Here is a 17,974-nt window from a genome sequence, read left to right as displayed (position 1 = left end):
AGTGGGAGCCTAGATTTACATGAGCCCTCAAGGCTATCATCCTGATCCTGACTTCACAGACCTGGAATAAGCATGCAGCCAGTGAATTATGAAAAGGGTATTCATTCCACATACTTGTAACAAAATGATTAGGGTGATAGTTAATTGCTGGTAATTGGAGAAATGGGGGGCTTTTTCCTACCCAGTGATCCACAAAGCCTTTCTGACCCAGAGAATTCTGAGAATACAACAAGCTTGTTTTCCACACATCAGTCAGTAATCTCTTACTATGTGTAGGTGACAGCCAGTTCCTGTCTCTGAATACAATTGGATGGAGCGATACTTTATGGGAATAGTTACTTCTCTAACTTATTCACTGGCATGTCAATATTTCAGCATAAGCTATTGACCTCTGTATAAGGCAAGCATTTTCAGCAAAGGAGAAAAAGCCTGAAAAAAGCCCAAAGGCTCCAATTGTTACTTGTATAGTAGACTGGGTAGTACAATTTTTTACACTTGACCATGAAGAAATAATGTAATCACCAATAAAATATGGACAAAACTACTATATGTTTCATTTGAAATGTGTACATGGAGTTTTTTTGCCATGCCCACAGCAGAAAGAAGAACTGAAATAAGACTAGATTTTTCCTACATTACTCATTCATTTAAAATTCAGAGTACTCAGAGGAACTAAGATCCAGCCAAATATATCCTAGTATGCATTGGGTCAACCATAGCAGGCCACTTATTTTAGAGATCTGGAGCCAAGGGGCTGCTAGAAATTATCCAAAAGATTGGACAATGAGAAATTTAGGAGAAATTTAACATTGTTAGCAAAAACTGCTGGCACCTTCCTGCCAATTTTGAACTTCAGTAGGGCATTGACTAACAGGGATCCTGACCCTCTGGTCCACATACAAGCGGGACTCTTTATAAAGCGTTCCTTACTTGATTTACTGCTGAGTGTTAGAGAAGTACCAAACGTGTGAAGATTCTGTTTAAGCCCAGAGTGCAAGGAGAGCTCAGTAGGTACTATAGAATAAAAAAGCTCAGGAGTGGTCTGGTCCTGAAGAGAATGTGAGTAAGAAGTAAAGGAAAATGTATGGAAAAAAGAGACGAAAGAAAAGAAAGATAAAAAATGAACATAATACAGTATGTGCATGAACAAACTAAATTCAGTTACTGATTAGGTAATATACAAAATGTGCTGTTTTCAATATATATACATTTTTTACCCATATCCGTGACAAATAGCCACATAGTAACAAAAAGTGCTAGAGATAATGAGTCCATCTTGGCCCAATCAAAGGGAAAGACTTTTTAAACAGATATTATTTTAACAATATTATTTTATAAGGTCACCAACTTCCCTTGATAGCAGCGGTGTCCTGAATGGTAATCAATCTAAAGTGTCTCTTTCTCACAGCTGCCAATAGGATTGCAATGTAGAAAAAACTAGTACAGTTTACTATTACAGTACAGTACCATGCAGGATTAATCAACCCTTGTTTATTTCCCAAAACATATATCAAGATTTGACTCTAACCATGAAAGCTCCAAGTGCATCAGCAAATTGAGGTTTTGTCTGCAGCAGAAAAAGAGCTGGTGTAGAAACCAAAGAAAGATATGGGCTGCAGGACAGGAACATCCGATACAATAACTAGGAGGTGAATGAGAAAATGTCTGTTCAGTTCATCCAAAATACTGCAAAAACATTAACTAATTTAAAAAAAAATAAATCTATCCAAATTGTTCCATGCCGGAATAAACAGTGGAGGCATATTTGTAGTTTGTACACCCATGAGAAAAAGCAATAAATGAGCAGAGAGGGTGAGTCTCTGCATTCTGGCACACAGCTTGACAACACTAGATGAAGAAGAAACAAAACTTGATCAGTTCATGTCAAGTCCTGTGACCAGGGTCTTGGAGCTCCTTGTCATGGATCTAGTGAGCACCTCTGAAAATCTGGTGACCTGGGTGTCCTTGCCAGAGGTAATGAGCAGTGTTCTCTCCAGAATTTTTTTTTTTAGCAAGATGGTCAAGAAAGTGGGTGGGACAACGAACAAGAATTTAAGTGTTCCCAGTTTTTTGTGCCATAGGTTTCTGGTAACCCCTATACTTTGGTCACTTTCTAGCACCCCTTTATACTTTGTAATGGCTGCCCCCTTGGCATGCATGGTCTTTCTATTGTCGTTCTATTATGCCTCAACTATCCAGTGGTCTTTTATTATGACCTGGCTTCCTAGTGTTCTATGTCTTGCAAGGATTTTATTTCACATTAAAAGTTAGAAAAAAAAATCTGTGGCATTTACAGCTCCCAAGTGCCTACCAGCAACTACTAGGCTCCAAGACAGGGAACAGACGGTAACTGCTAAGCTTTATTAGGTGTTTTCAATGTTAGGGAGTGGAAAGGATAAATCCTCTGTCGGGCAGGCTGCCTGTACTGACAAAGCACAGCCTAAGTGTTTGTCAGATGACAGCCGCGTGACTACTGAATAGTGCTGGGTTGTGCGTGAAAGAAGTGGCGAGTAAGGAGAACAGAGGCTGCTGAAGCTTATTTTCCTGCTTCCTTCTATATATACTACCATAAAACTTCTAATAATTATTTTACATTTATACCTAAATCTGCTCCTAGATCATCAAATAAAGCATCTTTTTACAGGTAGAAATAAATCAATAAATAGGGATCATATTACAGATATGGCTATTACAGAGAGTCTAAAGTTTTGGTCTTCACCAAGTCTCTAGCTACCATACATCTTCATCAGCCGATCAGTAAAAAGGAATAAATTAAAAGCACCAAATATGTTTATAGCTTAGTCTTCAGAAAAACTGGGAATTTGTCTCTAGTATGACAGAAAGACACTCTAGTTTATTATACTGCAAAGACTAAGTACACACGTGCAATGGTGCTCATCTTATAATGTGTACAGTGGGTGTACAGTGCTCGTCCTCTATTGTCTGAACCACCGTCCTGGCGAGGAACGATCATAATGCAAGTGAAGGGGCGAAAGCGCAGTGGGTTGCCGCTCTATCTGCCGCTCAGCTTTAGATGTATGTAGGGAAAGACCACCATAGTCCCACTCCAAACTTGGGAACAGAAAATTCATTGGACTTGCAAACTGCACTTTCCAATATGACTGCAGGAAAAAAAAAATCCTTGGCCCTAATGTGACCGTGGTCTGAGTGAATATGGAGTGTCCTGCTATTTCAGTGCTCATCCTTTGTTTCTGTGTGACAGCATTGGTGTTTTAAGCAGTATTTAAGTGACCGCATTAGCTGCTCCTATACCAATACTTAAAAATCTTTTTTGATGTCTAGAAATAACTATTTTCATGATTTAAATGACAGCTCCACTTAACAGGCAATGATGATAGTGTTTCATGCCACAAAATGTATATGTAATGCTTAGTTAATCTATACTTTTATTTTGCGGTTACCGAGTTGCTCTGGTGCACATTGATCAAAACCACATTCACAAGGCATCACTATGGTTTAAATGGGTTTATTGAAATATTTCTTATTTACAAAGGCTACTTTTCACTTCAGATACTTTTATTGGACAGACAAGATTAAATGCTCTATTGTAAGCAATAAAGGACCAGTAAACCAAAAACAAATATTGTTTTATATAAAAGATAGCAGTATCATTTACAGATATGTGTAAACACTTTATGAGCTTATGAAAACTGAATCTTAGCAAATGTTGTATGCACATAATAAAGGGATCTTCTACTACACATTGCACAAGTACTAATGAGTGAGCACACAAGCAGAAAATGTCAGCCAGTCTCATCAGCCTTGAAATGCCAGATTATATAGAATTAGTTGCACAGAAAAAAAGTGAACAAAATGGTAAATGTTTCTTGTTGAATTTAGGCATTTGAACATCTTCATGTATTCAGTTATGCATTTTATATTTTACAGCAACGTGTGTTTCAGGTTTAGTGGCCCTTTAGCAGCATTTATTTTCCTGAATCTGTAATCCAGCTGCAAAATTTGACATTTTACTAAAATTCTCCTACAAAATCCAAAGTGTACAAATACGTTTATGTCTTACTTTTCTTATTCCTCCAGCCACTGTAACAACAGAGAATCCAAGTCAAGTTTTAGAATTTGTTTAACATGCCAAACTGGAGCAGTGATGTACAAAGTGAGCTAACCCATTACACCAATTTGATAACATACAGTTGTGCTCAGAAGCTTTCATACCCTCGCAGCCCGGAGCATGTAAAATATTGCCTATTGCTGGGAAAATATGACTGAGCACATGTAAAACTTTTTTTTTTTTTTTTTTTTTTAGGAAGTGTGCCAAGATGTTTATTTTTTTTGAAAACAGAAATCATGTATGTATATATATATATATATATATATATACATACATACATACACACACACATACATATATACACACATATACACATACATACACACGTTCCAATTAAAGGTAACCAAGGCAAAATCTTCAGAATGGAACAATATGTTTGTGTATAAACAGTTGTTTATTATTTTCCATTTTTGCTGTTTTGTTAGATGGTTGTGATGCCTTAAATTGGAGTACATTAAAGAAAACATGAGACATAACACGTTTAATTTACTTTTAAAGAATGGTACACATCCTGCAAATTCTGCCAGGGTAAGTAAACTTGTGAACACAACCGTATTTTGATTTCTTGCACTGGAAAACAATAAAATGTTACTGCTTGGTTTGGGTTACTGCACAAAACACCATTTACTCGATATAGAAATAGAAGGGGTTTCCTTCTTTCACAGTATATGACACAATGTACCAGTGTCTTTCATCCAAAGGGTTCTCTGCCACCAGCACCTGCAATAATGCAGGCCATGAAACCTCTAAAAACGACCTCTATAAAGCGAAGTTTATCTTCACATACCTTTTTACCAGCATTTACTGAAGTAATTAGAAAACGGTTTGGTAGTATGGATAAGCCAAGGATCAACGTAAAAGCAGAGTCAATCAATGATTGACAATTGATTAAAACTATAATAATGATCCTTTTCCAGTTGATTGCAGCCATGGGCAGCCATGTGCAGTTTTTAAATCTATTGGCTTTAACCTGAAAAGAAATGTCATATCTTTATGCTTTATTTCTGTGCACCTGTAATCATAATCTCTGAGGAGTTCTAGAATTGTAAGACTTTACAGTCAAAAAGGTTTTCCACTGCAGCATCTGGGTTCATCTTACTACCCATTCAGAAGGGATGGCTCACCATAAAGAATCTGTATGTCAAAGTTTCTAAAGCCAACGTTTTATCATTTACTTTTAGATACAGTATGACATTACTAAACTAGACTTTATAGTATGCTGTGTCTAGTGCAGACAACCACAAGTAAATCTGTATCCTTACTGGAATGATATACCTCAATTCCTATTCAATTCCAACCTAATTGTCACCAGGACAAAGGATGAATGTTCCCTTTAGGAATACAGAGAACAAAGATCTCACTATTGTTGTAACCTTTTCCTACTCAAACACTTTTTTGTGTTTTGAAAGACTCGCCTTTATTATAAGGGTGTTGTGATCCTCTAAATAATCTTGCCAAAAATTTAGGTGATGGTAGCAGTGAACACTTTGTAAAGAAGTGTACAATTTCTCTTGTTTCATGTACAATAAAAGCAGTGCTGGTATACATTAGGAAATCCTACTACTAGTATATTACATTGGTGAGCATAATCAGTGTTGACTGTCTACATTGCTTGGGCTCCCCCTTTGAAACAGCAATGGAAGCCCCTTTTCCTGATGGACAGAAGACCAACTATTAACATAAACCGATCTTTACAGAATGTCATTAGGCTCAAAGATCATGCTTCAGTTCTAGATTTCACCAGCAATCCCCTTTAGAGACCAGACATTTGCAATAAGTCAGTGAATGGGATGAATGATCAAGAAGTGTATGCAGACCAAAGGTGTAGAAATGCATCCACTCATCTGGTTGGTCATAATGGAAGTCTATTTCCAGTGATCTGCTGCACAACTCAGCAGTCTAAGTTTAGAAGGAGCAAAAGATATGTACAAGTTCCAGGTTGATCCAAAAACTGTGGGTTACAGATACCTGTGTCCATGCATACACAATTCCCAAGCGTGATAACAGAAAATCTGCCTACGGAAAGCATAACAGGAGCAGTATGCATGGAGATTTTCTAGGTAAATCGATTGATACCTCCCAATCCCACCCCAGACATAAAAAAAAAGAAAACATTGGTGCAGAATTCACCTGGCTGCGACAAAATGCCAACCCACATTTCTTGTCAGGCTTTTACTTTTTATTTGAAGCTTTCGTTCATGCCGCATTCAAAAATTCCTTCACACACGAGCACACGGAGAGGTATTTAATCTGAGATGGATTCAAAATATTAAAAAAAAAAAAAAAAAAAAAAACACTTCTCTAATAAACAGAGACATATTGATAATGTGGAGAAGTCTGATTAAATAAAGTCCTTTTTTCTGAGTTAAAACATTTTAACAGAGGAGGGGTATGAGGGAAAGGAAGGGAAGGCGGGTGGGACATGGGAGGTCGGATAGGAAGAAGTGTGCGTGTGTCTTTAACCAAACTGGAAGAAGAAGTTTCCTGGACCGGAGGCTGAAAAAGATAAAATATATAAAATTAATCTTCTGTAAAATGCTTTATTACAGTTCCATTGTTCAGTTATTTATGAGAACCAACTCTTCTACAATCTTCCATATATCTACTATGTACAGTTAGGTCCATAAATATTTGGACAGAGACAACTTTTTTCTATTTTGGTTCTGTACACTACGACAATTAATTTTAAATAACTTTAAGAATTTCAGGGAACCCCAGCTATAATTACCATTGAGGACATTTGCCTGGTGGTCAGTAGGAAGAATGCTTTTTACATTGCTGGCCATTGGGAAGAATGTCACTCTTACAGATAATAAAAAAGATCATTGGTGTCATTTAAACTGACCTAAAAGGCAAAAATTGCAATCGTTCAAGGAACCCCAAGCAGGACCCTGGATGAGACAAACTGCTATAGACCAAGGCCATTGCAAGTACACAAATACCCATTGAACTAAAAGAAATAGAAAATTTGTGAACCGAGTGGTGTCAGCCCTGTCCACTTTTATATTAATACAACTACTCAAACCTTTCCACTCTATGTTTACAACATAAAGGCTAATGGCCCCCAAGATAAGAATTAGGAGGCCTAAACAGACCCCATGACCTAATACAGGATATGTACAAGATAATGAACAGCTCTGAATTTCTGATGATCAACAGGTTTTTTTCTTTTGCACTCATTGAACAAATAAATCAAAATGCTCTTAAGTGTATGTTTACTACACCAAAGAGGTGCAAATAAGAAGTATATTGTTAGCATTTAAATATTCTCTTTATTCAGTGGAAGTCACACCATACACAGACTATTCATGAAAGAAAGTGACCTTCCTGTGTAAAGCGGTCTTGGTACAGTGTATGGAGCAATGTAATGAATCTTCAACTGCTCTGCTTGTCACCAGCTGTCCCTGTATGAAGCTCCTTTCATAGACGAGCTGCAAGAGCAGCAATGCAGGGAGAGCACAGCATGTGCATTGTCCATATAATGGTGACAAGAGAAGGAAATCTCTGAAATGAAGCAGCTGCACATTACATCGATGTACAGTATTAATGTACGCCAAAGGCGTATCTCTTACAACACAGACAATGCCTACAAAAAATTGTCAAACAGGAGAGCTTTTTAAAATAGCACATTTCATGAATGCAACATTGTTTTGAGATGTATATATATTTGTATTTGGCTAGTGCTATCCTCTTATATATAACCTAAACTTTGCATAATACAAGTTGGAAAGCTCAGCTGATCCTTCTATGCGCAATTCTTACATGTTCTTTTCTGTGTAAAAGACAACTGTCTACCTGATGTGATATTAGGTAAAGAGTTTCGCTACTGTTCTGCTTCATCTCCTTTGTGTTCACTGGCACAGACAAAGTAAACGAGATCAAAAAATATAGGCATCCAGAGTATTGTTGAAGTGACAAAAAAAAATCCACCAAGGTATTTCTCATTTATCTAATCAACGACTCCTTTGGCTTTTGAGGATCCCAAAAACTAACTTGGTGTGAAAAATAACCACTATTTATAAAAGTGAAAATAATGTATTAGCCCACACTCCATTTTAACAAACATGTCCTACTGCGATTTTGTTTTTGTGTAGCAAATTCTTTTGGGGACAGGCTCTTCAGCACATTCAAAGTATTCCTCACATGATAATGGTAACAGTGTAAGTCAGCTCTCTACTAAACTTTAAAACTCCTAAATTGTTGGTGACATTGGTAATTATCTGTATAGTGTATACATAGTATGAAAGATGGTACGGTCTTCAATGGATATGAGGAAGGGATGCTTTAGATCGGCTTTAGGAATAAACCAGAAGAGCAATCACTCACCTTCAAAGCTGAAGCCTCCTGGACCACTAAAGAATGCCTTGAAAATATTGTTGGCATCGAAATCTGAAAAAAAAAAAAAAGATAAAATAAGTTCAGTGGATATAAAAAAAAATCATAGCTAAATTATCTACATAAAATGGCAACAATATTAGTTTGGTAATATATAGTTTGGTAAGAGGTTTCTTCGGACGCTGGTGGGCAAGACCTGAGCAGAGAAAATGCACCAACTAGCCATAATAGTATGAAAAAACTAAAAAAGGAAATAGCGCGAGACTACCTGTATTGGTTACTACATATGTATTAAAGAAATCAATTTATTTTATAATCAGACATTAGAAATTTCAAATTTTATCACACTCACAAAGACTGTCATAAGAAGTCTGCAAATGCAAGAACATGCAAAAGAGCCTAAAATGGTAACAGACAACCTGGGCTGCATACAAGTACCAGGCAGTACATGAGGCCTTTTCTGAACTCAAAGTCAAAATTGAGCCCTGTACATGCTTCTATTGATCACCCACTTTGCTTTAACTAGAAAATGCCAGAGCCTCTACCAAGTAATGGCATGTCCTATATTTGTTGTGGATTGTCAGTTTATACTTAAATTGGTCATTTTACAACACTTCCACTTTTTGATACACTCTAATGGCTTATTTGCAGGCCTAAAATATAATAGCAATATAGTTGCTTTAAATAATTTAAATATCATATGTGTAAGATTATCAAAGACAGAATAGCAATTGTGTTTTAGAAGACAAGGATGACATATCGAGTAAAAAGTTTTAGGTACTTCTTAACAACACTTTGTCAGACAAAGGATTCTTAAACAAAAAAATAACAAAAATAATTAGAAACTTAATTATGCGTAGAACACACCGATGACATTATAGAGGCTACTCATGAGCAGGGAGTGGATTTGCTGATAATTCTTAGCAAAGGAGATTCAGCTTACAGAAAAGCCTCAGAAACAGTCTCAAAACCAGAATGCACTTACCGCCCATGTTCATTTCATCTTCATCCAAGTCCTGCCCGCTGTCATAGCGGGCCTTCTTTTTAGGATCTGACAGGACTGTAAAGGCCTCACCTACTTCTTTAAACTTCTTCTCCTCTTCTTTCTGAACTTCAGTAGTAGCACTACTGTGCCGGTCTAAAAGTATAAAAACACTAGAGTAAATGCACATATTTTCTGTAATCTAGAAGGGTACCTGTGTCCACCTTAAATAGAATCTGTAAGTTTGATTATTTTAGGCAAAAGGACAGCTTATCTAGTTAGAAACCTTCCCTGTAACCGTGTCAATTTGTTAAGACTTTGGTAAATAGCTGCTGCATCCAGGTGTAAGGAAGAAGGTCACTACCCTCTCAGGGTGCAGTATTCTGAATACACTCCAACAAGGATCTCACACAGGGTTAAGATTCCATGTGGACTAAAGGAGCAGAGAGGGAGCACCACCAAAAGAGTAAGTACCATGGGTGAGGGAATTTAGCTATAGAAGAGAACCTGTCACTCTGTCCAAAATTGGCAATGTGACAGTCTCCAAGTACAGAAAAATGTATACTGCACTGTAAATCATGCGATTTCTCCAAGTTACAAATTCTTACTGAGAATCACAGGATTACTTAAACCTGGGAACACTCATTTATGGAAATATTGCACCAGAGTTCAGAACATAAAGCTCCAACCCCATTACCTTTTAGTGAAGCTGCACATTAGATGTAAGGTTCAACAGGGAGGCAAGAAGAGCACATCTTGTTTTATTTAAAAGCTCGTTGTTATTTTCAAAAACTTTTACTCTGAGGGTCCTGTGTGCAGTTTTGTTTATGCACGGAATACACACGAAATGATATTTGTGTGTTAAAGAAAGATGTCTGTGTGTAAATGATTATTATTTTCAAGAACAAAAAGAGTGATGGGGGGTAAAGTGTAAATATGTGGTAAATACTATTTAGATCCCTATCTCACACTATGTACTTCCAGGTACTATTCTGTCCCCAGATGGTTCTGCCTATGTGTCACACGCAAAACATTGACTGAAAATGCATCCAAATTTTCTGATCCAATTTTTCCCTAAAGTCCTTATGTGCAAATCTGCTTACTGTATTATTCACGAATACTCTAAACCAGGGGTGGCCCGGCACGTCCTTTTTTTTGGCCCCCAAAAGAATGGCCCACCGCTACTGCAATCTGTAGTAACGACGGGCCAGCTGCAATTCATATTAAGCTGCTGTTTTATAGACAGGAGTACAATGCTGCTACTACAATACTCGGCATCACTCGTGTCTTTAGACCAGCAGTCTTTCTGGCTATGCGTGGCACTGCATTTTATAGACGCAAGTGATGCTTGGAATTGTAGTAGCAGCATCACTCGTGTCTATTGAATAGCAGCCTATGCATGGACCCCGCGGAGTTTATACTGACAGGTAAGCTCAATAATCAGGAATTATCATAGAGCTATTGCTATATTAAATGTTTTACTGTGCCAGAGAATGCAATGTGAAACCATATGAATGCAGCAATTCATTTGGTTTCACATTGCATTCTCTGGCAAAGTAAAACAATTTATCTCAATAAGAAGAGACAAAAACACATGGGAAGAGCATGCAGTAATATGCAGTGGATTGATTTAGATCGATTGTGTAAATTTCAAGTTTGGCTCGCAACTTGGTCTAAGTTTTTTATTTCAGCCTTCTATGTATTTGAGTTTGACACTCCTCTTCTAAACTATTTTATGGTTCAATTTGTAAATGATTGCTTTGCTTATATCAAACAGTGTTACCTGTAAAAAAGTGATTTTTATAGCTGAGTATGCATAATGTATACAGTATTTTAAGGGAATCTGTGAACACAAATAAAAAACGGCTTTGATAGGTCTTCAGTTTGGATACCATGGAGAAATGGGTCCCGTTACCTGGATGATGCATTAATGCTCGTTTCCTGTAGGCTTTCTTTATCTCATCTTCAGATGCATTTTTGTCCACCCCTAGTATCTTGTAGTAATCTTTCCTCTTGCTCTTCTTTAATTCCAGCTGTGCGTTCTTAAGCAAATGTTTGTGTTCTAGACAGAAAAGGGTGTGCGAAGAATGAGTTATAACAGCTCTATTGTTTCTCCATACACTATTGTTTGCCGACAAATGTGGTAAACCCAGCGAGGGCTCTTCTTGGTACAGTGACCTGACATCTGTCATTCCCTCCCCCGTTGGATATAACAGCACAAGGAGAAACACTGGGGTATGTGTTTGACAAAGACTGGACCAGTGCCCACAACACCAACTACTCAAAAGTATGTAGTTAGTGTAGTGGTTTCCATGGAGACCAACTTGCGGTGATAAGCCAACTTGCAGGATACTTTCTATGCAAATAGCAAAATCCCTTAATGTAGTCTTTATCTGAAATATCACAGCTCTTTCCTTTATTAACCGAAAACTGGTAAGGACAAACTGCAAACTAGGATTTTTTTTTAATATATATATATATATATATATATATATATTACTATCTGGCTATGTGCTTAACACAAATGGCTTGCCGCAAAAACATTTCTGCCTGCAATGAACTTGCAAAGACATGGAACAGAATCTGCCAGGACTTGAAATACAGCTTTCCTATAAAACATTCTTGTGTCCAAAAAGCTTTACTTACCTTTTGTGTTTTCTGTCTGGTAAACTTTTTCATAATCTCTGACCGCTTCTTCATACTGCTCTGTATCTGTATAACTGGGTAGAGTTGGATACAAAATCATGTGTTAGAGGTTTATCATAATCTTCTGTTTCAATCATTTTTATTGGTTTTTCAAAAATTAATAACAAAGAACATTTCAACTAAAGTACATAAATTGTAAAAGTACAATGTTTTAAAAAAATGATGTCATTATTTAGTGCAAAATAAGTATTAGAGTGTAGAGTATATAGATTGAAAAGAATGATTACATTAAGATGGGTTTTTCTTCATATGGTTGATATATTTGGTTGATCCAGAATAGAGTCTTTGATTGATAATGAGATATTGTCCCCATAGTGAAAAAAGGGTTAAATTAAAATGGAAGTCCATTAGTCTATTGTAAGTAGTTTTACTAGTATTATTTGACATTATATTTTGATTTATACAAAAATAAAAAGAAGACTTAGACATTACACAGAAGGATGGGAAATAAGGGTAATGGAAATGGAAGGTGTCAGGCCGTAATGATGTTATAAAAAGAGTTTGATTTATATCATTATTAGTGACTAATCAAAATCACATGGTAAAAAATGTGTAAAAAATATAAAATAAAAATGGTTATTTAACCTAGGGGGCATGTCACCAGAGAGTATTATTTAACTTTAGCAGCTAACACTTAGTGATCTTCTCTTGAACTACCTTAGGCTAGGTACACACACACGGCTCAAGGCCAATATCAGACGAGAATCTTGCACAGTGCTCAATATCCATCGTCGGAACAACCGTCCTGGCAGATCCACTGACTATGGACGACCATAATGTAAGTTCGAGGAAGAGAGCGCAGCGGGGTGCCGCTCTGTTGTCCCCCCCCCCCCCCCCATAGAGCAGAATGGTGCTGTATGGTGGTGTATGTACAGCACTCATTCATGCATTGTACAGTCGTTAGTAATTGGAAAGGATTGTGAAAGATCTTTTCCAACGACAATTATTGCACGTGTGTACAGCCTTAGAATGTGTTGGAGACCTAGACATCATCAAGCACAATGCAAGACCAGAGGAGACCATTGTTTAACTGTATTGTATGTAAAGATGACTGTAAGAGGAAAGTCACAGACAAGGGAAGGGAGGATTTTTGGCTTGGTGGAATTCTGTGGGACCTTAAAAAAGGGGAAGTACAAGTCGCACCACAACAGTGATCAGTATAGTATGCTATGATACAATAAGGTTTTTCAGGAAGGAAATATGATTACACTGTAAATAAAGATTTGACTTCCATCAAATGCATACAATGGTCAAACCAAGCATACTGTCAAAGAAAAGAGTGATTGCTAAAAGATTGTTTAGTGGTTACTAAGAGTTTTATTTATATTTTGTTTATTTCTGCAATCTTACCACTGTGCTCTTCTCAAGTATGCCTTGATATATGTGTCATCCAGTTTAATGGCATTCGTACAGTCATCTATCGCCTCATCCAGTTTCTTCAGCTGTTTACAAAACAAAAGTGCACCAAATTAATAAACTTATTATTTTGTTCAGCACACAAATGATCTGGAACGGGATCAAAAAAACTTATTTTCACACTTTACAAAAAAGGCTTAACAAAGGATAAGAAAGCCCCGAAGGTCATGGAGTTTTAGAGTTGCAAATACAGAACCCAAGGAGGCAAGAAACTATAGTAAGCAGAGGCCTCAGCTTGGCATTTCTGCGGATATGCAATATATCCAATACTATAAATAGGAATTTTCTGTTAAAAGTTCAATTTAAAACTAAACCCAAACCTCAAAACCTACTATAAAACAAAGATTATAACAAGATGGTTTGTACCAAGTACAAGACTAAAACAAGATAAAAATTCCACATTCAGTACTTACCTTTGCATTGACAGTGCCACGATTACAGTATAGTTTGGCATTTGTTTTGATATTGTTGGGGTCTATGCTGAGTGCTTCTGAGTAAAGTCTGTAGGCCAGTTCATAGTTGCCCTCCTTAAATGCTTGGTTGCCCTCTTCCTTTTTTGCTTTTAAGGCCTTAGCATTCTAATATAGAAGGAGGCAATAGGTTATTAAAAAATATTCAATGAAATCAAGAAAAAATGTCCCCCCTCAACTGCACACTTTTTAAAATAATCAACTCTAAACCAAACAGAAAATAAACTTTAATATACTTTAATCACAGTTTAATCACAAGTTTAATCACAGTATTCTTTTCATCCCAGGAACAGTTGTAATGTACCTACATGAAATAAAGGAATTCTGAATGTGTGACACTGGATCTAGCAGATTATTCAGCCTGCCTAGGCTTATTTTCATTTTATTTATTTCAAAGTAATGTTTTCCACTGTTTAGTAGGTAACATTTTTATTTGATCCCATTTCAATTTGAGAGTCAGAACCGAAGCAGAATTGTTTGCATGCTTTAGTGGTATCAAGGGGATCATATGGGGTACAGTGAGGGGTGATATGCCAGGAAGCGTCCCTACAGTGAGGATTTATAGAAGAAGGGAAGCAAAAGAGTAGGAAACAAAGGAGGGAAAAGGCAAACACCTTTCTAAGGTGCTATTTTGTTAGTCTGCACATCCCAAAACATATAAGACAAAAGATAGTCACCTCAATGTAAGAGGAGTCAAAATCTGGAATCCTAATGGCAGAAGAAAACTTCAAATGACAATATTCCTAAAAGTTTAAATCTTCATAGAACCTCAATAATAAAGATTTTAACACACTATCCATGTAGGTGGCCTTAATATGCCTTCCGCAACCATTTTTTTCAATCACAAATTTATCAGACAGGAAAAAAATGTAAGATTAAGGAGTGCTCTGTGGCGAAGAACAGTTTAATATAATTATTTTTTATATTTTTTTTTTATTTTTACTTACAGAGCCTAAAATTATACAATAACCTTTTATATATCTAAAAGCAGTACGTTGTTTTTCATGAAGATTTCTTTTAGAGTATAATAATGAGTATAATACTAAAGTTTGAAATACAAAAATTATGTCAAAATAATAAAATAAATACATTTTAAAATAAACTTAATAATAAAGTTTGACATGATTTGACATGATTTTGTGTTTTTTAAACTTTAATATACTCATACCATTATAATATACTAAGAGTGTACTCCTTTTAAACATGGAAATCCAGTGTATTGCATTCAATCCAGTTATTCTGCATTGAATGCAAAATACAAAATAATTTACAAATGCACGCCACGCCCCTAGCGGCGGCTGTACGTGCGACATCACTGGATTTGCTGGGGGACAGATCGAGGAAGAGGATGCAGCCAGGGGATGGCAGGACACTGGAGGATGCCGATGGGACCAGGTAAGTGTGTTTTTTTATCCCGAGTCAAATTTTGAATCTTAACGCAGAGAATATTTCCATCCCTGTGTAATCCTGTGGAAAACTGTTTGTGATTCTTTAAAGGGAACAGCACATACCCTGCAGGCTAGTCGAGCTTTCTGATGATCAGGGAACATTTTCAAGGCCTGCACAAAGAACTGCACAGCTTTTTCAATACAGTCTTCGTAATATAGACAGAGACCCCGTACGTACAAAGCATCTGCATTTGTAGAGTCCATCCGTAAGATGTCACTAGGAGAAATAATATACAGAAGTAAGTAAAATGTACACATATAATCAATCACACACACAGGCTTTCATGCCAAACAATCAATACTTTAGCTTAATGTACATGCTGAGATTTATAGAATAAATCTGATTTAATAGCCGATTACTAGTGATGATCATCTACTAAACTCCAGAATAAGCGTTAAAGTTTGTTTGTTTTTTTATTTGCCGTGTCTCGTTATTTGTAAGTAGACTCACATGTGACCCAGAAGATCTGACAAGGTTTATAACTCTTTTCACAGACAGGAAAAGAAGTGCCAGAGAAATCATAATACCCCCAACACAGGGCTTACAGTTATACGACTTCTGTTATGGTGCTGCAATATGGTAAAGATTGAATTTTATCAGGCTGAGGAACAATATTTGTTCAATTCTAAAAGTTTTGGCCTTCTATTCTATATCTGTTACCATTCATCACCATACATAAGCGGCATATTAAGTATATTTTGCTGCCCAGCCACCGTATAACAAACTCACAAAACATGGAATTATTCAAAGTTCTGTGGAAGGTAAAGATTATTTCGCAAACATTACCACTGAAGGAAAATCTGCACAAATCTTTCAATGTCCACCAGCAGAAGACATACATAATGAGAAGTAATAAAATGGCTTTATTGTATACACTACCTGGCAACAGACTGGGCATCTGGGTAGCGGCCAAGCAGCGCCAGGCATTCTGCTTTAAGGATTTTGAAGCGGTGGCAGGCAGGTGCTAACTCTAAGGACCGATCCATGCAGAATACAACCTGCCACAAAATAGCAATAAGCGAACACACTGTATATTTCTATATGCATATGGAAGTGAGGAGGCTAAACATTTACAAATAGAAAAATAAAAAAAGTTTTATTAAGACATTCACGTCAGTTTTTAGCTCCTTTGGAGCCTATAAACTGATAATCATTCAACTATCATTCACAACATTGGAAACATTCAGAAAGATGCCAGTTAAACTACTAGTATGTTTGCAGCTTGTAGCTATAAGAGCAAACAGAGAAAACTGCAGGTTTTCAGCAGATCAAAGTATTCCAGAGCAAAGATGGGGTTTAAATCCACCTGTAGCCATATAGGTAAACGGAAGCAGATGAGAAACTATAGTAGTTGAGAGAAGTGATTTACTCAACCAGCATTATGTTCATAGAGGCATCACATACAGATGTGGTAAATTATTGGTAACTGCATATTTAAATTCAGAAGAAAATGGGCCGGTTATAAATCAGATTGTTCCAACAGCTATACAAATAGGAGGAACAAACCTATTTGAGGGCGGCTCCGCCCTGACAAAAAAGCACACATTTGGAACTCAATAACTCGATACTGCTTTAAGTACTGTACTGACACAACCAGGGACTCCACAGATATACATGACAGAAATGTCTGCCTAGACACATTCTTTACCACGCTCACAACTAAATGCAAATGAACAGGGATAATACCATTATGTTTTGACACAACAGAACCATACTGACACACAGGTATACATCTGCAGACACAGAATCATACAACACACTAAGTGCTAGAAATAAATTCATTACCCTAGATAAGAAAAGGTTCAGAACAGATTATATAATAATGTCCACCATGATAAATATTCTAAAATAATAAACTCAAATATATATGGACATGCCCTTGATTAAAAAGGCACCTTATTTTTTGAGGACATTCATTTTTCTTTGTGAATATGAACATATCAATATTTTAGCTATTTAAGTTTTAACAATAAACTGAAATAAAATCATGGCCCCATTTACAAAGAACAACAGAAAAACAATCACATGTATTACCATTATTATGATTACACAACCTAGTAGACCCAACGTATTACACAGGAATTTTGCAGGAATCTACTTTGCACAATCTCTGCCTCTGAAGAACGCTCTACACCCCACATCCCAGCACTGCGATTCCCATTGATAATGCCAAGGTAGTGGAGTCATCAGGGAAAGTCAGGGCATCACGATTTAAACTGAAAACTGCTGCCTGCCATCTCGCACTGCAAAAGTTATTGCCATTCTCTCACTGCAGACCTGAGGTGGGGAGGGCAGACAGAACGGGACTGGAGGGCGTCACATTGACTTTCAGTGCAATTTTAAATCTAGCCCTCAGAGTATCAACGACTTAGGTTTCCATTGATTGCATAGTATAATAATTCTAGAAATTTGGATCACAGACACAGATCCACCAATTTTACACCAAAAAAGTAAAAATTCATATCCAACCAATGTCATTCCTACTGTGTCCTGGTTAAATATTACTTTCAGACTTAAAGCCAAAAC

General features: G+C 36.7%; 1 protein-coding gene across 1 annotated transcript in view; it reads right to left on the bottom strand.

The window, feature by feature from the left end:
* Positions 1–3,471: 3,471 nt before the first annotated feature.
* The window catches only part of DNAJC7 (DnaJ heat shock protein family (Hsp40) member C7), a 34,766-nt gene continuing 20,263 nt past the window's right edge, over positions 3,472–17,974 (bottom strand). Inside the window, exons 6-14 of the mRNA XM_072404045.1 lie at positions 16,328–16,446; positions 15,511–15,664; positions 13,943–14,107; positions 13,464–13,555; positions 12,054–12,127; positions 11,323–11,469; positions 9,411–9,563; positions 8,417–8,479; positions 3,472–6,586 (exon numbers count right to left, since the gene is read on the bottom strand). Of these exons, the coding sequence (XP_072260146.1) occupies positions 6,549–6,586; positions 8,417–8,479; positions 9,411–9,563; positions 11,323–11,469; positions 12,054–12,127; positions 13,464–13,555; positions 13,943–14,107; positions 15,511–15,664; positions 16,328–16,446 (1,005 nt within the window). The 3' untranslated portion in view covers positions 3,472–6,548. The remainder of the gene's footprint in view (positions 6,587–8,416; positions 8,480–9,410; positions 9,564–11,322; positions 11,470–12,053; positions 12,128–13,463; positions 13,556–13,942; positions 14,108–15,510; positions 15,665–16,327; positions 16,447–17,974) is intronic.

This window comes from Pyxicephalus adspersus, chromosome 3 (assembly GCF_032062135.1).
Source record: "Pyxicephalus adspersus chromosome 3, UCB_Pads_2.0, whole genome shotgun sequence".
Taxonomy (NCBI): Eukaryota; Metazoa; Chordata; class Amphibia; order Anura; family Pyxicephalidae; genus Pyxicephalus; species Pyxicephalus adspersus.
The sequence above is the reverse complement of the archived record's forward strand: the minus strand, read 5'-3'. Positions and strand labels throughout refer to the sequence as shown.